General features: G+C 51.4%; 1 protein-coding gene across 1 annotated transcript in view; it reads left to right on the top strand.

Annotated features, from left to right (window-relative positions):
• Positions 1-15,693: 15,693 nt before the first annotated feature.
• The window catches only part of ttc7b (tetratricopeptide repeat domain 7B), a 256,056-nt gene continuing 248,932 nt past the window's right edge, over positions 15,694-22,817 (top strand). Inside the window, 4 exon segments of the mRNA XM_078406941.1 lie at positions 15,694-15,837; positions 18,833-18,855; positions 18,857-18,988; positions 21,764-21,932. Of these exon segments, the coding sequence (XP_078263067.1) occupies positions 15,717-15,837; positions 18,833-18,855; positions 18,857-18,988; positions 21,764-21,932 (445 nt within the window). The 5' untranslated portion in view covers positions 15,694-15,716.

Below are 22,817 nucleotides of genomic sequence, written 5' to 3'. Positions count from 1 at the left end.
CAGCCAGCGGCCACGTGCTCCCGCTCCACCAATGGCGGCCACCCGGGCCGGAAGGCGGGTTGGTACGCAACCTCCATTTCGGGCCTACACTGTCCGGAGCTAAAATGTCGGAAACCTAGACAGTCAGAGCCTACAGTGTTGAGGCCTACAGTGTCGGGGCCTACAGTGTCGGGGCCTACAGTGTCCGGGCCTACAGTGTCCGGGCCTACAGTGTCCGGGCCTACAGTGTCCGGGCCTACAGTGTCCGGGCCTACAGTGTCCGGGCCTACAGCGCCCCCTGGGCCTAATACGGGACAAGGGCGGTCCCGTACGGGACTAAACAACTTAGCCCAAAATAAGGGATGTCCCGGCCAAGACGGGATAGTTGGCAACCCTAAATATGAAGTTCCCATTGAATGAAATTGCATCTTGTTTTTAAGAGCATCTGCTACTAAAAGTGCAGCTCAGGTGTTAGGACAGATTATCGCTAGGAATCCAAGTGAATAGAAAGCAGGCAATTCACTCTGTCCTACAATAGACAGACACAAAATGCTGGAGTAACTCAGCGGGACAGGCAGCATCTCCGGAGAGAAGGAATGGGTAACGTTTCGGGTCTCGAGACCCTTCCCCAGACTGATGTCGGGAGTGGGAGGTACATAGATAAGGAAGTGTTTTTAAAAGTGTTGTCTCTGTTTATTTTTATGTGAATAGGAAATTTCTAAGCTTTCAAAGTCTGATATTTTATTGAAAAGAGAAAGTAATTCTATGATCTAGATTCTTCTGACCAAAAGGAAGGGCCATAGATTTTTTTATACCAATGTGACCTGGGCCAGTAGTCATGTTATTTTATAAGAAGCATGTATCTCTGGGCTTGAGGGATCACTCGAGTGGAAACCACCCTATTTACATCTTATTTGAGGGCCTGAGGGTCAATGGAAATAGGTGATGGGCCTGGTTTCCAGATTGCCCCTCATGTAGAGTTGTGTATGAATGTTACACTGGTTCCGGTGTTGATTTTGCCAGTGGCCACTGGAGATTGAAACGTCCTGTGAAGGCCAGGACACAAAAAAGTGGGCAGATGCCTTCTTCAGCCCCTCCTGTTCCATCATTATTCAGCGCAGAACACTATTGAAGAACACCATTCCAGCTGCCCCTGTCCTCCTTCTCTGAAGAATCGCCCGACCCCGAAATGCCACCCATCCTTTTTTTCTCCAGAGATGCTGCCTGACGCGCTGTGTCACTGCAGCACCTTAGGTCTATTTATCTCTGTCCTTCTGAAGATCAGGGTCGTGCAAAGCTCAAAGCTGTGTGAGGTTGACCAACCTTTTGCTTTAGTGAGGAGAAGATGAACAAAGTATCATCAATCAGTACAAGTAGCTTTGCTGTTGTGGTACACTGTGCCTAAAGTTGTTGATGTGGACATACCAACACATTGCTCTACTCATTTGAGGAGAGTGTCTAGCGATCTGGAGATGGATGGGTGCAAATGGGCGGCAGAGTGTTTCAACAGACATATATGGGAAAGGGACAGCATGAATAATTTGATATGTGTGCAGTGATATCTCACTGTAAAGTAGCTGAAGTGAATTACATGCAGTTTCCTCCTGAAAGGTGCTACTCAGCCCTTTTGTGGCAATTGTGCCCAAATTTCCCAGGATGTCCGCAAACCGTTTAAATTGCATTCTGTGTGGAATTATCCGGTGCTTGGTATGTTGCCACTACAGCGGTATGTTGTGGATCCATTAACTGTGTATTCCTGAGGACAGGAAGTGCTAAGATGCTTTTCATAAGTTCCAGGAGCAGAATTGGGCCACTTGGCCCACCATTAGTCATAGGAGCAGACTTAGGCCAATCGAGTGTACTCCGCCTGCCATTCAATCATGGCCGATCTATCTTTCCTTCTCAACCCCATTCTCCTGCCTTCTTCCCATAACCCCTGACACCCGCACTAATCAAGAATCTCTCGATCTCCGCCTTAAAAATATGCATTGACTTGGCCTCCACATCCGCTTGTGGCAATGAATTCCCTTTTTAAAAAAATGTTTATGAGCGTTTCTTAGCATGGGGGTTTACTAATTCGTAGCTGTACACCCTTGAGAGTGCGTGGCGTGCCCTAGATGGAATATTGAGCAACAGGTGCTGGATTTCTGAGTGTTTTGTGCACTGTTCTGGCTGGATTCTGCAGTCCCTTTCTCGAAACTACTTTTGTTATCAATTTGCTGTCTTTGTCAGGACTTTGTATATATTAATTGACGATGTTGAACCGATTGAACAGATGTTGACTTTTTTTAATGCATCCCCCCGGTTAAACACAGCCGATAGATTTAAAGAGCTATACAGGTTTCATTTCAGTCTCGGTGAGGTGTACTGTCTGCAATGCTATTTCTACAGAGCTGTGTGCAGCACGCTGCAAAACCATTCAAAAGCCCCTGCTCCTTCCAGATGTGTACAACTGTGAGAGTTGGGCGTGCATGCTAAACGAAATATTATATGAACATGGATTTTTGCATACAGTTTTTAACCCTGTATAATACTGACTTTTACAAAGCTCTGGTTGAAATTGTTGTTACTGGGATCTGACATCTGTTACATTATTTATTGATTATTTAATGAGGGAAATAATTAAAATGATGAAGACTTTATTATAGCTTTCTAGCAACTTGTACAAAGTTTTTAAAAGTTGATAGCTTTTATTCAGGTGAGCCAGTGAAAGCATTTAAGACTTTTTACAACTTTAAAGTCAACTTGCTTTAACTATAACTACTTTACAAAACAAGTTGGCAAATACTGTGTTTTTAAAAAAAAGAAAATTATTTGTGGATTTATTGTGTGTGGTGAGGACAGCTGTCCCATTGTGCAAATGTGCTATGAAATTGATGCAATTTAATATATATGTATATATATGTGTGTATAAGCCGAAACATTATGAACTGATGAACCAAAACATTATGACCACCTGCCTAATATGCTGTTGGTCCTCCGTGTGCAGCCCCATACGCAGCAGGGTGCGATGCATTGTGTATTGTGACACATTCCTCCCGTGACCACCATTAAACTTTTCTGTGACTTGTGCCGCAGTCAACCTTCTGTCGGTTCGGACCAGACGGGATAGCCTTCGTTGCCCTCGCGCATCGATGAGCCTTGGGCGCCCAACACCCTGTTTGTCCCTCCTCGAACCACTGTCAGTAGCTACTGAGTACTGCTGACCGGGAGCACCCCACAAGCCTTGCCGTTTCAGAGATGCTCTGACCCAGTCGGCTGGCCCTTGTCAAAGTTGTTCAGGTCTTTACTCCTGCCCATTTCTCCTGCATCCAACACATCAACTTCAAGAACTGACTTCACTTGCTGCCTAATATATCCCACCCCTTGACAGGTGCCATTGTAACAAGATAATCAATGTTATTCACTTCACCTGTCAGTGGTCATAATGTTTTGGCTCGTCAATGTATATGTGTGTGTATATATTCACAACAGAAAATATAAATGACTAGTCTTGTAGGTCATTTAAACTCCCTCCAAGGGCATAATACTCCATAATATTATTACACTTTATTGACACACAGGAAAATAGCATTAGGTTTTTGCTATAAAAATATAATTTTAGGTGTTTATTGTTGTCTTGAGGAATAAAACAATTTATGAAAGCAAACTTGATTAAACCATTGAAGGATACAGTTCTGATGCATGTCAGTTCACCCACAGTATATTCACAGCCAAGGGCAGATGTGCCAGCTGTTTGCTGGAGTAATCAAAATGAACCCCTCCATTACTCACCATCCTCCACAACCTCGCAACTTGTTGCTCCAGCTGTGATTGGAATACTTGAAAACCAAAACCTCACCTAAACATGCCCTCCAGAGATGCTGCCTGGTCCTCTGAGTTGCTCCAGAACATTGGGTCTTTATCAGATATGTGTCATCCTGGTTCATAAGTGATAGGATCGGAATTAGGCCATTCGGCCCATCATTTCTACTCTGCCATTCAATCATGGCTGTTCTATCTCTCCCTCCTAACCCCATTCTCCTGCCTTCTCCCCATAACCTCTGATACCTGTACTAATCACGAATCTATCTATCTCTGTCTTAAATATATCCGCTGACTTTGCTTCCACAGCCTTCTGTGGCAAAGAATTCCACAGATTCACCACCTCTGACTAAATAAATCTCACCTCACCTCCTTGCTAAAAGAAAATTCTGAGGCTATGACCTCTAGACTCTCCCACTAGTGGAAACTTCCTCTCCACATCCTCTCTATCCAAGCCTTTCACTATTCAATGTTTCAACGAGGTCACCCCTCATCCTTCTAAACTCCAGTGAGTACAGGCCCAGTGCCGTCAAACGCTCATCATAGGTTAACCCACTCATTCCTGGACCTGGGATCATCCTTGTAAACCTCCTCTGGCCTTTCACTATTCTGTAAATGTTCCATCCCTCATCGGATAATCATGCAAAGCTCTCCGGTTCAGAAGGCAGCTATTGGTTGGCTCAGCAGACAAAGTCATACAAAATTCAACCAAGCTAAAGGGTATTTGTTAATAGCTGCATTGAACAGTGTTTGATTGAAGAAAGTTGTTTTTATTTAAAGTTTGATATTCGAAGGGTTATGGAGGTACTATAATGAGAGAAGCTACTGTACTTGTTTAAAATAGCTAGATATGTTTGAGTGATTCCTCTCTCTGTCGCTCACACGCACTGTTGTAACAGGGAAACCAAATCACACAGCAGTGCTCGTGTGCTGTGCAGCTATGCCGGTGTAAAGTGAGCTACACACTGTGGAGACCCTACTTTATGCAACACACATCTGTACGTGTCCGTTATCTATTCAATAGTCTGTTCGGGAAATGTCTCTTCATTTTCTAGCTGGGCCAGGAAGTGAAAGTGCTGAAGTTTATTCTGTGTAGAGCCCTGACGACAAGAGAGTTGGTAGCGAAAGTTTTTCAGTCAAGTTAGAAATGCCAAAGTACTGAATTTTCACCCCTCTCTGCACACATCTTTTCAGGCATGGAGGGAAATATTAGCTTGTTATGTACATGGTGGTGGCAGGCACTGGCATATATGTGCAAGGCGACTGGGATTTTATAATGTGGTTTATTTATTGTAGAGTAATCAAATCAAGAATATTTTATTAATGCGAGAGGGACAGAGTTTGTAAACCTGGTCGTAGTGGAACCAACTTTTCCTTTGCTGCAGGGAATTAACGGATGAGTTGTATCAACTTGAAAGCTGGCATCAGAAGGTGGAGAGATCTGTGCTCTACCCAAATACTATTTTAAGAAGTGGTCCAATGTTAGACACGTACGAATGTACAGGCTTCAGTTTAGGCTTAGGATTACAATAGAAACCAAGGGCTCACACTTTCAGAGACATTTGTGTGAATAAATGTACTTGTTACTGTCTGTCTTGAAATGAAATAAACTCACCAATAGTATGAAATAAAGCGATTGGGATTTTTTCGTGGCCATGTTAATTTGTCTCTCTTTCTGCTCTGTGACTATAAAACCTGGTGTGGCAGCTCCCCCTCGTGGGAGCAGCTAAATGTGATACTGAGCCAAACAGCACCTGCCTGATGAAGAAGGGTCCCGACCTGAAACGTCGCCTGGCCATGTTCTCCAGAGATGCTGCTTGACCTGCCGAGTTACTCCAGCGCTTTGTGTCCATTTGTGTATTAACCAGCATCTGCATTTCTTTGTTTCTACATTTTAACACCGATGAAGAATGTTCACGGCCCGACCTGAAACATCACCTCTCCATGTTCTCCAGAGATGCTACCTGACCTGCTAGGTTACTCCAGCACACTGTGTCTTTTTTTTTGTTGCAAACCATCATCTGCAGTTCCTTGTGTCCCTCACCTGACGACGGGCGCTAGATTTAGACTGATGGGGAAAGAAGGATGTAGGGCCTCGAGGAGATTATTAAGGGGTTGGAAGATTATTAAGGGGTTGGATACGTTAGAGGCAGGAAACATGTTCCCAATGTTGGGGGAGTCCAGAACCAGGGGCCACAGTTTAAGAATAAGGGGTAGGCCATTTAGAACTGAGATGAGGAAAAACTTTTTCAGTCAGAGAGTTGTGAATCTGTGGAATTCTCTGCCTCTCTGCAGTGGAGGCCAATTCTCTGAATGCATTCAAGAGAGCTAGATAGAGCTCTTAAGGATAGCGGAGTCAGGGGGTATGGGGAGAAGGCAGGAACGGGGTACTGATTGAGAATGATCAGCCATGATAACATTGAATGGCGGTGGCGGTGCCGGCTCGAAGGGCCGAATGGCCTCCTCCTGCACCTATTGTCTATTGAAACTTCAGCAATTCTTTTTCCTCCACAGATGCTGCCTGACCTACTGAGTTCCTCCAGCAGTCTTTTTTTACGAAGGTAGACACAAAATGCTGGAGTAACTCAGCAGGTCAGGCAGCATCTCTGGAGAGAAGGAATGGGTGATGTTTCGGGTCGAGACCCTTCAGCTCCAGTTTCTAGCATCTGCAGTCTCTTGAGTCTCCATAGGCAAAAGACTCGAGGGTGGTGGGTGTTTGGAACAGGCTGCCTGAGGAGATAGCTGAGGCAGGTACATTAACAGCATTTAGAAGACATTTGGACAGGTAGTTAGTTTTGGCTGATTGGTTCTGCACCTTTTCATACCTCAAGTTTCCCTCTCCCCCCCCCCCCCCCCCCGACTCAGTCTGAAGAAGCGTCTCGACCGGAAACATTACCTATTCCTTTTCTCCAGAGATGCTGTCTGCCCTGCTGTGTCTTATCTTCAGTGTAAACCGGCATCAGCAGTTCCTTCCTACACAGTTTAGTTTATTGTCACGTGTACCGAGGTACAATAAAAAGCTTTTTGTTGCGTGCTATCCAGTCAGCGGAAAGACTATACATGATTACAATCAAGCCGTCCACAGTGTACAGACAAAGGATGGAGGGAATAGTGCATGATAAAGTCTAGTAAAGTCCGATTAAAGATAGTCTAAGGGTCTCCAATGAGGTAGATGGGAGGTCAGGACTGATCCCTAGTTGGTGATAGGGTGGTTCAGTTGCCTGATAACAGCCGGGAAGACACTGCCCCTGAATCTGGAGGTGTGCGTTTTCACACTTCTGTACCTCTTGCCTGATGGGAGAGGGGCGAAGAGGGAGTGACTGCGGTGAGACTCCTCCTTGATTATGCTGGTGACCCTGCCAGGACTTGTTTAGGAAAGGTTTAAGGCGATATTGGCCAAAGACGGGCAGGTGGGATTAGCTTAGATGGGGCTTCTTGGATGAGTTGGGCTGAAGGGCCTGTTTCCGTGCTGTGTGACTACGAATGCAACGGAATTTGATGTTTTACTGAGGTGGAGAAGTCCCCAGGGTCTCCAAAAGATTCAAGATTTCAAGATCAATTTATTGTCACATGTACCAATTAAGGTGCAGTGAAATTTGAGCTGCCACACAGCCATACTAAGTGAAAAGCAACAAGACACACAGCCACATAAAATAAAATTTAATATAAACATCCACCACAGCGGACTCCACATTCCTCACTGTGATGGAAGGTAATAAAGTTCAATCAGCTTCCTCTTTGTTCACCCGCGATCGGGGCTGTTGAACCGTCCGCCGCTGCCGACTGTCCGAGGCCCTCGCGTCGGGATGTAGGGCAGACCTGACGGGATAATTGATCTCCTGATTTGTGCCGAAAGTAGACACAAAATGATGGAGTAACTCAGCGGGACGGGCAGCATCCCTGGAGAGAAGGAATGGGCGAGACCCCTCCCCAGACCCCTCTTGATTTGTGCCTACAGGTTAAATTCACTGCAGAAAAACAAGTGCTGAAGTAAGTTTTGTAACATTTAGTGACCTCAGCAGTTTTCAAGCTGTTATCTTACGTCGGGTGTTATTTTTCTTTCATCCAGTGATTAAAACCAAATCACTGATCTCTAGAAATGTACATACTCACTGATATTGCTTGTTATAGAGGCGATGGATGCCTTTAAATAATAAACCCCCTATCTCTACCCGTCTCTCCGCCTACCTCTCTCCCATCTCTCTCCCCAACCTCCTCTCCCCCCTTCTCTCCCCCCTCTTCTCTCTCCCTCTCCCCTCCCCACTCGTTCCTCTCCCCCTCTTCTCTTCCCTCTCCTTTCTCTTCCCTCTCCTCTCTCCTCTCTCTCCCCTCCCCACTCTCTCCCCGCTCCTCCCCCTCTCCTCTCTCTCCCCTCTCCCCCACTTCTCTCCTCTCTCCCCCCGCCTCTCTCTCCCCTCCCCGCTCTCTCCACTCCCCGCTCCTCCTCCCCCCTCTCCTCTCTCCCCCCTCGCCTTGCTTTTTCAGTGATGCCCACATTCCCCCCTTCTATTGCCTTATTTTAGTTGGCCGTAGAAGTACTGTAAAATTCTTGAGGTGCATTAGCAAAAGACTCCTGTCTTTAGATTCACTAAAATTCTAAAGACCGGCTGACAGTAATTACTGGGTGATCATTTTAGCTACCACCTAATTAACTACAAATGCCACAAGCAACTCTCTTGTTTCCCTTTGAAAAACATAATAACATAAACCTTATGTTAAGGTCGTAGTTAAGTGAAATACTGTTAGCAACATATATCCTAAGAGAGGGAACCTCTTTTCTAAATTCTTAAAATTCTTTCTGGTATGAAAATCCTGTGTTGAATGTACTCATGCATGTTATGATCTGTTTTAATTGGATTGACCCAAACAAAAGGTTTTTGCTGTAGACTGCGATTGTTTCGCTCAACACCTTCGCTCAGTCCCCCTTGGCCGAGGTGATCTCCCACTTTGGTTTAGCGATACAACGCGGAAACAGTCCCACCGAGTCCGCACCGACCAGCGATCCCCGCACATTAACATTATGCTATACTTGGGTCAATTGTTACATTTATACCAAGCCAATTAAATTACAAACCAGTACGTTTTTGGAGAGATGGAGGAAACCAAAGTTCTCAGAGAAAACCCACGCAGGTCAGGGGGAGAACGTACAAACTCTGTACAGACAGCACCCGTAGTCGGGATCGAACCCGCGGCTCTAGCGCTGTGAGGCTTTGGGTTGCTGCTACTCAGTCGGCACAGGATTGTTCCTACTCGTTCCCCTCCTGGTTGCTCCTACACGGTCCACTTCGCCACACCGATACCGCTGCGCCACCTTGCCAAACACTTTTACTCCCCCTGCCATGCCCACACTGACCTTTCTGTCCTGGGCCTCCTCCATTGTCAGAGTGCTAAACACAGATTGGAGGAACAGCACCTCATATTTTGCTTGGGCAGCTGACAACCCTTGCTTCTCCACTCTCTCTGTCCCTCCCCGACCCTCGTCATTTCGCTGTCATCCTGTTGAGTTTAACTGTCTGCATAACTCCTTATCACCTACCCCACAGCCAACAATGGACCGTCGTGTGCTCCATCTTTCCTTGGCTCATCGTTGGTTTTTGCATATAGACAATAGACAATAGGTGCAGGAGTAGGCCATTCGGCCCTTCGAGCCAGCACAGCCATTCAATGTGATCATGGCTGATCATTCTCAATCAGTACCCCGTTCCTGCTTTCTCCCCATACCCCCTGACTCCGCTATCCTTAAGAGCTCTATCTAGCTCTCTCTTGAATGTATTCAGAGAATTGGCCTCCACTGCCCTCTGAGGCAGAGAATTCCACAGATTCACAACTGTCTGACTAAAAAAGTTTTTCCTCATCTCTGTTCTAAATGGCCTACCCCTTATTCTTAAACTGTGGCCCCTGGTTCTGGACTCCCCCAACATTGGGAACATGCTTCCTGCCTCTAACATGTCCAACCCCTTAATAATCTTATACGTTTCGATAAGATCCCCTCTCATCCTTCTAAATTCCAGTGTATACAAAACCTAGTCGCTCCAGTCTTTCCACATAGGACAGTCCAGCCATTCCGGGAATTAACCTAGTAAACCTACGCTGCACGCCCTCAATAGCAAGAATATCCTTCCTCAAATTTGGAGACCAAAACTCATATCTCATTCTATATCTTTGTTCTATATCTCTCTCTATATCACCGTCTATATCGCTCGTTTCCCTCAGCCCTGACTCTCAGTCTGAAGAAGTGTCTCGACCAAAAACGTCACCTATTCCTTTTCTCTAGTGATGCTGCCTGTCCCGCTGAGTTACTCCAGCTTTTTGTGTCTTATCTTCGGTATAAACCAGCAGCTGCAGTTCCTTGCTACACAGGTAGGCTGGAAGATCGGGCCTACACATTTAGCTCATGTCTGGAGTCGCCACCAGGTTGGGAGAAGATGCTGTTGTGCTTGGAATCTCTGCCAGGTTGGGAGCAGGCGCAGCCAACTGGTCCTCCCACCTTGGTCCTCCCACTTTGGTCCTCCCACCTTGGTCCTCCCACCTTGGTCCTCCCACTTTGGTCCACCTAGCTGGTCCTCCCACTTTGGTCCTTCCACCTCGGTCCACCCATCCTGGTCCTCCCCCACCCTGGTCCTCCCACCTTGGTCCTCCCACTTTGGTCCTTCCACCTCGGTCCACCCATCCTGGTCCTCCCCCACCCTGGTCCTCCCACCTTGATCCTCCCACCTTGGTCCTCCTACTTGGTCCTCCCAGTTTGATCCTCCCACCCTGGTCCTCCCACCTTGGTCCTCCCACTTTGGTCCTCCCACCCTGGTCCTCCCACTTTGGTCCTCCCACCCTGGTCCTTCTACCTTGGTCCTCCCACACATTGGTCCTCCCACCTTGGTCCTCCCAGTTTGGTCCTCCACCTTTGATCCTCCCACTTTGGTCCTCCCAGTTTGATCCTCCCACCTTGGCCCTCCCAGTTTGGTCCTCCCACCTTGGTCCTCCCAGTTTGGTCCTCCCACCTTGGTCCTCTCCCTTTGATCCTCCCACTTTGATCCTCCCAGTTTGATCCTCCCACCTTGGTCCTCCAACCCTGGTCTCCCCACCCTGGTCCCCCCCCCACCCTGTTTGATCCTCCCACCTTGGCCCTCCCAGTTTGGTCCTCCCACCTTGGCCCTCCCAGTTTGGTCCTCCCACCTTGGTCCTCCCAGTTTGGTCCTCCCACCTTGGTCCTCTCCCTTTGATCCTCCCACTTTGATCCTCCCAGTTTGATCCTCCCACCTTGGTCCTCCAACCCTGGTCTCCCCACCCTGGTCCCCCCCCCACCCAGTTTGATCCTCCCACCTTGGCCCTCCCAGTTTGGTCCTCCCACCTTGGTCCTCCCAGTTTGGTCCTCCCACCTTGGTCCTCTCCCTTTGATCCTCCCACTTTGATCCTCCCAGTTTGATCCTCCCACACGTTGGTCCTCCTACCCTGGTCCTCCCAGTTTGATCCTCCCACACTTTGGTCCTCCAACACTTTGGTCCTCCCACCCTGGTCCACCCACCTTGGTCCCCCCACCTTGATCCTCCCACTTTGGTCCTCCCACTTTGGTCCTCCCAGTTTGATCCTCCCACCTTGGTCCTCCCACTTTGGTCCTCCCACCCTGGTCCTTCCACTTTGGTCCTCCCACACCCTGATCCTCCCACACTTTGGTCCTTGCACACTTTGGTCCTCCCACATTTTGGTCCTCCCACCTTAGTCCTCCCACTTTGGTCCTCCCACCTTGGTCCTCCCACCTTGGTCCTTCCACCCTGGCCCCCCCACCCTTGCCCTCCCACTTTGGTTCTCCCAGAGTTTGGTCCTCCCACCCTGGTCCCTCCCACCCTTGCCCTCCCACACTTTGGTCCTCCCACACTTTGGTCCTCCCACACTTTGGTCTTCCCCCAACCTGGTCCTCCCCCTCTTTGGTCCTCCTACTTGGTCCTCCTACTTGGTCCTCCCACCCTGGTCCTCCCACTTTGGTCCTCCCAGTTTGATCCTCCCAGTTTGATCCTTCCAGTTTGATCCTCCCACACTTTGGTCCTCTCACACTTTGGTCCTCCCACCTTAGTCCTCCCACTTTGGTCCTCCCCCAACCTGGTCCTCCCCCTCTTTGGTCCTCCTACTTGGTCCTCCTACTTGGTCCTCCCACCCTGGTCCTCCCACTTTGGTCCTCCCAGTTTGATCCTCCCAGTTTGATCCTTCCAGTTTGATCCTCCCACACTTTGGTTCTCTCACACTTTGGTCCTCCCACTTTGGTCCTCCCACCCTGGTCCTCCCACTTTGGTCCTCCCATTTTGGTCCTCCCACTTTGGTCCTCCCACCCTGATCCTCCCACACTCTGGTCCTCCCACACTTTGGTCCTCCCACACTTTGGTCCTCCCACCCTAGTCCTCCCACTCCGGTCCTCCCACACTTTGGTCCTCCCACCCTGGTCCTCCCACTTTGGTCCTCCCACCCTGGTCCTCCCACACTTTGGTCCTCCCACCCTGGTCCTCCCACATTCTGGTCCTCCCACCCTGGTCCTCCCACCTTGGTCCCCGCACCTTGGTCCCCCCATCCTTGCCCTCCCACACTTTGGTCCTCCCACACTTTGGTCCTCCCACACCTTGGTCCTCCCACACCTTGGTCCTCCCACACCTTGGTCCTCCCACACCTTGGTCCTCCCACACCTTGGTCCTCCCACCTTGGTCCTCCCACACTTTGGTCCTCCCACCCTTGCCCTCCCCCACCCTGGTCCTCCCCCTCTTTGGTCCTCTTGGTCCTCCCACACTTTGATCCTCCCACCTTGGCCCTCCCAGTTTGGTCCTCCCACCTTGGTCCTCCCAGTTTGGTCCTCCCACCTTGGTCCTCTCCCTTTGATCCTCCCACTTTGATCCTCCCAGTTTGATCCTCCCACCTTGGTCCTCCAACCCTGGTCTCCCCACCCTGGTCCCCCCCCCACCCTGTTTGATCCTCCCACCTTGGCCCTCCCAGTTTGGTCCTCCCACCTTGGCCCTCCCAGTTTGGTCCTCCCACCTTGGTCCTCCCAGTTTGGTCCTCCCACCTTGGTCCTCTCCCTTTGATCCTCCCACTTTGATCCTCCCAGTTTGATCCTCCCACCTTGGTCCTCCAACCCTGGTCTCCCCACCCTGGTCCCCCCCCCACCCAGTTTGATCCTCCCACCTTGGCCCTCCCAGTTTGGTCCTCCCACCTTGGTCCTCCCAGTTTGGTCCTCCCACCTTGGTCCTCTCCCTTTGATCCTCCCACTTTGATCCTCCCAGTTTGATCCTCCCACACGTTGGTCCTCCTACCCTGGTCCTCCCAGTTTGATCCTCCCACACTTTGGTCCTCCAACACTTTGGTCCTCCCACCCTGGTCCACCCACCTTGGTCCCCCCACCTTGATCCTCCCACTTTGGTCCTCCCACTTTGGTCCTCCCAGTTTGATCCTCCCACCTTGGTCCTCCCACTTTGGTCCTCCCACCCTGGTCCTTCCACTTTGGTCCTCCCACACCCTGATCCTCCCACACTTTGGTCCTTGCACACTTTGGTCCTCCCACATTTTGGTCCTCCCACCTTAGTCCTCCCACTTTGGTCCTCCCACCTTGGTCCTCCCACCTTGGTCCTTCCACCCTGGCCCCCCCACCCTTGCCCTCCCACTTTGGTTCTCCCAGAGTTTGGTCCTCCCACCCTGGTCCCTCCCACCCTTGCCCTCCCACACTTTGGTCCTCCCACACTTTGGTCCTCCCACACTTTGGTCTTCCCCCAACCTGGTCCTCCCCCTCTTTGGTCCTCCTACTTGGTCCTCCTACTTGGTCCTCCCACCCTGGTCCTCCCACTTTGGTCCTCCCAGTTTGATCCTCCCAGTTTGATCCTTCCAGTTTGATCCTCCCACACTTTGGTCCTCTCACACTTTGGTCCTCCCACCTTAGTCCTCCCACTTTGGTCCTCCCCCAACCTGGTCCTCCCCCTCTTTGGTCCTCCTACTTGGTCCTCCTACTTGGTCCTCCCACCCTGGTCCTCCCACTTTGGTCCTCCCAGTTTGATCCTCCCAGTTTGATCCTTCCAGTTTGATCCTCCCACACTTTGGTTCTCTCACACTTTGGTCCTCCCACTTTGGTCCTCCCACCCTGGTCCTCCCACTTTGGTCCTCCCATTTTGGTCCTCCCACTTTGGTCCTCCCACCCTGATCCTCCCACACTCTGGTCCTCCCACACTTTGGTCCACCCACACTTTGGTCCTCCCACCCTAGTCCTCCCACTCCGGTCCTCCCACACTTTGGTCCTCCCACCCTGGTCCTCCCACTTTGGTCCTCCCACCCTGGTCCTCCCACACTTTGGTCCTCCCACCCTGGTCCTCCCACATTCTGGTCCTCCCACCCTGGTCCTCCCACCTTGGTCCCCGCACCTTTGTCCCCCCATCCTTGCCCTCCCACACTTTGGTCCTCCCACACTTTGGTCCTCCCACACCTTGGTCCTCCCACACCTTGGTCCTCCCACACCTTGGTCCTCCCACACCTTGGTCCTCCCACACCTTGGTCCTCCCACCTTGGTCCTCCCACACTTTGGTCCTCCCACCCTTGCCCTCCCCCACCCTGGTCCTCCCCCTCTTTGGTCCTCTTGGTCCTCCCACACTTTGGTCCTCCCACACTTTGGTCCTCCCAGTTTGATCCTCCCAGTTTGATCCTCCCACCCTGGTCCTCCCACCTTGGTCCTCCCCCACTTTGGTCCTCCCACACCTTGGTCCTCCCACCCTGGTCCTCCCACCTTGGTCCTCCCACTTTGGTCCTCCCACACTTTGGTCCTCCCAGTTTGATCCTCCCAGTTTGATCCTCCCACCCTTGCCCTCCCCCACCCTGGTCCTCCCCCACCCTGGTCCTCCCCCTCTTTGGTCCTCCTGGTCCTCCCACTTTGGTCCTCCCACACTTTGGTCCTCCCCCACCCTGGTCCTCCCCCACTTTGGTCCTCCCACACCTTGGTCCTCCCACCCTGGTCCTCCCACCTTGGTCCTCCCACTTTGGTCCTCCCACACTTTGATCCTCCCAGTTTGATCCTCCCACCCTTGCCCTCCCCCACCCTGGTCCTCCCCCACCCTGGTCCTCCCCCACTTTGGTCCTCCCACACCTTGGTCCTCCCACCTTGGTCCTCCCACTTTGGTCCTCCCACACTTTGGTCCTCCCAGTTTGATCCTCCCAGTTTGATCCTCCCACCCTTGCCCTCCCCCACCCTGGTCCTCCCCCTCTTTGGTCCTCCTGGTCCTCCCACTTTGGTCCTCCCACACTTTGGTCCTCCCCCACCCTGGTCCTCCCCCACTTTGGTCCTCCCACCCTGGTCCTCCCACCTTGGTCCTCCCACTTTGGTCCTCCCACACTTTGATCCTCCCAGTTTGATCCTCCCACCCTTGCCCTCCCCCACCCTGGTCCTCCCCCACCCTGGTCCTCCCCCACTTTGGTCCTCCCACACCTTGGTCCTCCCACCTTGGTCCTCCCACTTTGGTCCTCCCACACTTTGGTCCTCCCAGTTTGATCCTCCCAGTTTGATCCTCCCACCCTTGCCCTCCCCCACCCTGGTCCTCCCCCTCTTTGGTCTTCCTGGTCCTCCCACTTTGGTCCTCCCACACTTTGGTCCTCCCCCACCCTGGTCCTCCCCCACTTTGGTCCTCCCACCCTGGTCCTCCCACCTTGGTCCTCCCACACTTTGATCCTCCCAGTTTGATCCTCCCACCCTTGCCCTCCCCCACCCTGGTCCTCCCCCACCCTGGTCCTCCCCCACTTTGGTCCTCCCACACCTTGGTCCTCCCACCCTGGTCCTCCCATTTTGGTCCTCCCACACTTTGGTCCTCCCAGTTTGATCCTCCCAGTTTGATCCTCCCCCACCTTGCCCCTCCCCCACCTTGGTCCTCCCCCACCTTGGTCCTCCCACCCTGGTCCTCCCAGCTCTCGCCGCCGCCGCCGCCGCAATGGCCGCCAAGAAGTCGGGGACGCGGCTGGAGATGGAGATCGAGCGCTGCCGGAACGAGTGTCTGTGGGAGAAGATCCCCGAGCTGGTGAAGCAACTGTCGGCCAAGCTGATCGGCAACGGTAGGTGCCGCGGCCCGGGGGAGGGAGCCCGGGGACCGGCCTCTCCCTCACCCACAGCCCGGGGACCGGGGCCCGGGGCCCTGACACTGGGGACCACTGTCACCCCAGGGAGGGCCCTTCACCCTCACCCCCTCTCCCTCAGACCCGGCAAGGGGCCCGGGGACCGGCCTCACCCTCACCCACAGCCCGGGGACCGGGGCCCTGACACTGGGGACCACTGTCACCCCAGGGAGGGCCCCTCACCCTCACCCCCTCCCCTCCCTCTCCCTCAGACCCGGCAGGGGGCCCGGGACCCTCCTCTACTCAGTCCCAGTCCCGGGGTCTCTCTCCCCCCTCCCCCCCCCCCTCACTGGGGACCGCACTGTCATCCCAGGGGCCCAGGGCAGGGCCCCTCACCCTCTCACCCCCCCTCACCCCTCTCACCCTCACCCTCTCCCCCCCTCACCCTCTCCCCCCCTCACCCTCTCACCCCCTCACCCTCTCCCCCCCTCACCCTCTCACCCCTCACCCTCAACCTCACCTTCCCACACTCACCCTCCCTCAACCCGTGATCCTCACCCCCCCTTCACCCCCCACCCCTCTCCCCCTCACCCCTCACTCACCTCCCTCTATCACCCTCACCCTCTCACGCCTCAACCTCAACCTCCCCCTCACCTTCCCACACTCATCCTCACCCCCCCTCACCCACCCCTCCCCCACATCCCCACTCCCACCATCCTCCTCTCGCTCCCGGCCCTCTCCTCCTTCCTGTGTCCCCAACTTCTTTCACCACCCCCCCCCCCCCCAAGCTTCTCCTGTTCCACTGCCACATTTCTGGTCTCCCCCCTACCCTCCGCCACCTGCCCCGGTCTCCCTGCCCCAACCTCCATCTTCTCCTGTCCCCATCCCTAGTCCCCTCTCCGTACCTCTGTTCTTCCGCCCCCCCCCCCCCCCCCCACGTCTTCACCCTCCCTGTCCTCCCTCTGTCCCCATCTGCCCCCCCCCCCCTCATTCACGAGTACAACAGGTAGCACCAAGGGAAAAATACCAGGGTGCAGAATATAATACAGGTCCACCACCGACCTTCCGGCAACTAGCGGCCAGGCACGTCCTTTAATCCGCTCGGTGGGTTGTATTTCCCCTGTGTGGCCCAGAGGTGACTTCTGCAGCCGACTTTGCGAGCCGGTATCTCGGCCCCCCCCCCCAAGGCCGTAACCTCAATTGTTGTGGAGAAACGGATATATCACGCCAAGGCTCTGGAATCAAAGGTGTTGGCAAATCGATGGTGAGCCGGTATTAAAACGTCATAACGTTGCAGTTATCAAGTGCGGACAATGATAAAGTGCAAGGGTGGTAATGCGGTGGGTCGGGAGATTGAGACTGCACCCTTAGTTTATGGAAGGGCCGTTCAGTGTTCTGATCACAGCAGGGACGAAGCCGCTCCTGAATCTAGTGGTATGAGCTCTCAAGCTTTTGTACCTTCTGCCTGACGGGAGGAGAGGGAATGGCTGGCCTGTAAATGGTTCACGATTACATTGGCTTATTTCCTGAGGCAGCTTGAGGTGTTGATGGGGCGAAGCCGGTTCGTGGGATGGACTGGGCTGCATCTATAGTCTCCCAGCTCGGGCAGAGCTGTTGCCAAACTAAACTAGGTTGCATCATGACAGGGCGTTGCAGCAGAATCAGTCTTTGTTCTCTTGTGTAGAAACAAGGAACCACGAATCCTGGTTTACACAAGGGATACAAAATATTATTTCAGGTCGGGACCCTTCTTCAGACAAGTCTGCTGTCTGCAGTCTGAAGAAGGGTCCCGAATCAAAACATTCATGATCTCCAGAGTTGCTGCCTGACCCGCAGAGCTATTCAAGCACTTTGGCCCTCGAATGATAATGGACAGTTTGCAGTGGGAACCAAAAGCACAAGTTCTGTATCCCGGGATGGCGGGACTGTCGTATGTTGAAAGAATGGAGCGACTGTGCTTGTATACACTGAAATTTAGAAAGCTGAGAGGGGATCTTATTGAAGCATATAAATTATTAAGGGATTAGACACGCGAGAGTCAGGGGCCACAGTTTCAGAATAAGGATTAGGCCATTTAGAACAGAGATGAGGAAAAACTTTTTCATTCAGAGTTGTGAATCTGTGGAATTCTTTGCCTCAGAAGGCAGTAGAGGCCAATTCTCTGGATGCTTTCAAGAGAGAGTTAGATAGAGCTCTTAAGGATAGCGGAGTCAGGGGGTATGGCGAGAAAGCAGCAACGGGGTACTGATTGTGGTTGATCAGCCATGATCACAGTGAATGGTGGTGCTGGCTCGAAGGGCTGAATGGCCTACTCCTGCACCTATTGTGTGTGTGTGGTGTGTGTGTGTGTAAGTTCTCAACATGCTGAGGATACAGGTTACCCTTGTCCTGTCTTTAATTTGATTAGTGCGGGTGTCAGTGGTTATGGGGAGAAGGCAGGAGAATGGGGTTGAGAGGGAGAGATAGATCAGCCATGATTGACTGGCAGAGAAGACTTGATTGGTCGAGTTGGCCTAATTCTGCTCCTATCACTTATAGAAACATAGAAAATAGGTGCAGGAGTAGGCCCTTCGGCCCTTCGAGCCTGCACCGCCATTCAATATGATCATGGCTGATCATCCAACTCAGTATCCTGTACCTGCCTTCTCTCCATACCCCCTGACCCCTTTAGCCACAAGGGCCACATCTAACTCCCTCTTAAATATAGCCAATTAACTGGCCTCAACTACCTTCTGTGGCAGAGAATTCCACAGATTCACCACTCTCTGTGTGAAAAAAAACATTCTCATCTCAGTCCTAAAAGACTTCCCCCTTATTCCTTAAACTGTGACCCCTTGTTCTGGACTTCCCCAACATCGGGAACAATCTTCCTGCATCTAGCCTGTCCAACCCCTTAAGAATTTTGTAAGTTTCTATAATATCCCCCCTCAATCTTCTAAATTCCAGCGAGAATTTATGAACTTTAAGCTTTGGTTCTGTCTCTGCACTCTCCCAGATGACTTGGCAGAGATGCTACTTTGGAGAGTCCAAGCTGGAGCACTACGTGAAGGATAACCCACCCAAACCAGGGGCCAGTCCTCCCGAGGCCAGGTCCAAGCTGATAGAGGTGAAGAAGCACCTGACAGCCGCCCTGGACAGAGGCAACCTGAAGGTAAGCCATCTCTCGCTCCGCGCCTCATTGCAAGCTCTGCCTCTGTGTCAGTAGAACATTCTGTTGTCTTTAGACTTTGGAGACACAGCGCGGAAACAGGCCCTTCGGCCCACCGAGTCCGCGCCGACCAGCCATCACCCCGTACACTGACACCATCCCGCACACTGGGGACAATTTACAATTTTTTACCAAAGCCATTTAACCTACAAAACTGCATTTCTTTGGGGTGTGGGAGGAAACCCACGCAGGTCACGGGGAGAACGTACAAACTCCCTACAGACAGCACCTGTGGTCAGGATCAAACCCGGGTCTCCGGCGCTGGAAGGCAGCAACTCTACCGCTGCGCCACCGTGCCGTCTCTAAAGGGATTGTCACATGTGTCAGTTGGTACATCAGGTAGTATAAGAAAATAACTGCAGATGCTGGTACAAATCGAAACCCTTCTTCAGACTGATGATACATCAGTATCACAGTTGTAATAATGGTATTTACCCCAATCCCCAAGGTTTGGAAATCCAATATTATTAATTTTTAAATATGTGCAGTGAATTTTGTTTTTTTTTGTTTTTTTCTGTGTGTTGGGTAATGAGGGAAGTCACACTGGAGAGTGTTGCCTTAGAATGTAGGACAATATAACACAGAAACACGTCTTTCTACCCACAATGTCTGTGCCGAACACGGTGCCAAGCTAAGTTCATCTCCATTTGTAGGTTAATTGACATTGTAAATTGTCCCTGGTGTGTAGGAGCTGATCGCTGGTCAGCACCGACTCAGCGGGCCGAAGGGCCTGTTTGCTATCTCTAAGGTCTAAAAGTTTAAAAGTCGGCCAGGTCAGGTGGCATCTCTCCAGGACATGGATAGCTGACATTTTGGGTTGGGATCCTTCTTCAGATTGATTGTCGTCGTGAGGAGAAAGCTGGAAAAGAGGTTGGGGCAGGACCAAGCCGCCAAGTGATAGATGGATGCAGGGAGTTTGATTGGGAGATTGCTGGACAAGGCTCGAGATGAAAAGGAGGCAAGGATGACAAAAGGAGGGAAAAAGATGCGTGGGGCAAGTTGTTTTTCACACGGAGCATGGTGGGTGCATGGATGACGGTGAAGGCAGATACGATAGCCGTGTTTAAGAAGCATTAAGATAGGCAGATGGACGTGCAGGGAATGGAGGGCTATGGATCAGGTGCAGGCAGAGGAGATTCTTCTTTCGTGTCCATCATCTATGTTCCAGGCTCTTGCACAGTGGACAGCCGTCTCCTTTGCCACCGCGAGATCTTCCAGGCAGCATTGTTCACCAGCAAGTGGGCATGTTAGTAGGCGAGGCATGGATCGTACAGATGTTCCACATTCACATTCTGTGTCTGCCGCAGCTGCATTTGCTCATATTGGTCTTGCATCGGCCCGTCCCTGTACCAAGCCTATTGAGGGACTTCCAGCTCTTCCAGCCACACCTGTGACCAGGTGGTAGCTGTTCCTCGGTTGGGATCGGCAGCTTTTCGTGGTGGTGGTTTTCACTGCTTGACAGAGGAGATTAGCTTAACTTGCCCTTATACTTGGCATTTATTCACAAAATGCTGGAGAAACTCAGCAGGTCAGGCAGCATCTCAGGAGAGAAGGAATGGGTGACATTTCGGGTCGAGACCCTTCTTCATATTCTGTGTCTGCCGCATCTGCATTTGCTCATATTCAGTCTGAAGAAGGGTCTCGACCCGAAACGTCTCCCATTCCTTCTGTCCTGAGATGCTGCCTGATCTGCTGAGGTACTCCAGCATTTTGTGAATAAATACTTTCGATTTGTACCAGCATCTGCAGTTATTTTCTTACACATATATACTCGGCATGGTCATTGTGTGCTGGAGCCTTTGTTTCTGTGCTGTACTGTTCTATGTTCTGTGTATGTCAGGTGTGGAGAGGCTGCCTGCGTGGACCATTGTTGTGCTGCAACTGCAGTTGAACCTGTTACCATAGAGAAATCTCCCGGCTGAGAAGAGCAGACAAACACAGACGGAGAGATGGCATCGTCCTTCACATCCAGCAGGAGGCGATGAGAGAGATCTGGCTGAGCCATGAACAGACAGACCAAGTCCTTCCAATCGAAGACAGACGCAAAATGCTGAAGTAACTCAGCGGGACAGGCAGCAGCTCTGGACAGAAGATACCCATTCCTTCTCTCCAGAGATGTTGCCTGTCCCGCTGAGTTACTCCAGCATTTTGTGTGTATCTTCGGTGTTAACCAGCACCTGCAGTTCCTTCCCACACATTGAAAAGGCTTGTATACACTGGAATTTAGAAGGATGAGAGGGGATCTTATCGAAACGTATAAGATTATTAAGGGGTTGGACATGTTAGAGGCAGGAAACACGTTCCCAATGTTGGGGGAGTCCAGAACAAGGGGCCACAGTTTAAGAATAAGGGGTAGGCCATTTAGAACTGAGATGAGGAAAAACAATTTCAGTCAGAGAGTTGTGAATCTGTGGAATTCTCTGCCTCAGAGGGCAGTGGAGGCCAATTCTCTGGATGCATTCAAGAGAGAGCTAGATAGAGCTCTTAAGGATAGCGGAGTCAGGGGGTATGGGGAGAAGGCAGGAACCGGGTACTGATTGAGAATGATCAGCCATGATCACATTGAATGGCGGTGCTGGCTCGAAGGGCCGAATGGCCTCCTCCAGCACCTATTGTCTATCGTCTATTGGAAAGTAGTGTGGTGTGAGCAAGTGTGTGCAGCAAGTGTTGAGTCTGGGGCTGTTCACTCACCCTACTTGTGTCCTGTTCTGTCCTCAGCAAGAGTTCACACAGGAAGCCAACATGGTTTTGGCCAAGTGTTACTACGTGGAGGGCGACCACACGCGGGCGCTAGCCCTCTACGACAAGATCATCTTGGACAAGATGCCGCTGGTGGCGGTCCCCGGCTACAGGCTCCGGATCATTGCCGAATCCTACGCCACAAAAGGTGCCAGCTTTTAAAAAAAAGTTTCTAAATTCATCTCAATCGCCTCCCTGTTGTCCTGGTGTGGACTGAAAATGTGAGCCACTGTCTGCCTCCTGAATGTCACTTGGTATTGGTTTATCATTGGCTGGTGCACCGAGATACAGTGAAAGGCTTTTGTTTGCATGCTGTCCATAAATCAGATAATATTGTACATGAATACGATTGAGCTGAACGCAAGTGCAACAGGTAAAGCAAAGGAACTATCTCTGGCAGAGAGAGGGTGATCCAGTGTACCTCCCTCCCTCAGACAATGAATGCAATTATTATTTGAGATTGAGGTGAGATCTGACACATGCACACACAATTATGAGAGGCATGGATAGGGATGAGAGGTGTGAATAGGGTAGAGAATCAGAACCTTGTTCTCAGGAAGGAAATATCACATACTAGAGGGCAGAGTTTAGTTTAGATTAGAGATGCAGGGCGGAAACAGGCCCTTCGGCCCAGCGGGTCTGCGCCGACCAGCCATCCCCGCACACTAACACTAATACTAACTGTTTCTTTAAACAACTCCCTGCAATTTTCTTGCGGTTTTGCCATGGAATTGAAAATGGGAATTGGAATTGTGATACTGAGGGGCTTGGATGACGGAATCCTGCATGCGAAGCTGCTGTGGCTCACCACCAATTGAAGAATGCATCTCAGGAAAGCACACTAACACCGCACCCACTGGGGACAATTTTTACCATTTACCGAGCCAATTAACCTACAAACCCTGTGCGTCTTTGGAGTGTGGGAGGAAACCGAAGATCTCGGAAAAAACCCACACAGGTCACGGGGAGAACGTACAAACGCCGTACAGACGGCGCCCGTAGTCGGGATGGAACCTGAGTCTCAGGCGCTGCA

Source organism: Rhinoraja longicauda, chromosome 10, assembly GCF_053455715.1.
Source record: "Rhinoraja longicauda isolate Sanriku21f chromosome 10, sRhiLon1.1, whole genome shotgun sequence".
NCBI lineage: Eukaryota > Metazoa > Chordata > Chondrichthyes > Rajiformes > Arhynchobatidae > Rhinoraja > Rhinoraja longicauda.
The sequence above is the reverse complement of the archived record's forward strand: the minus strand, read 5'-3'. Positions and strand labels throughout refer to the sequence as shown.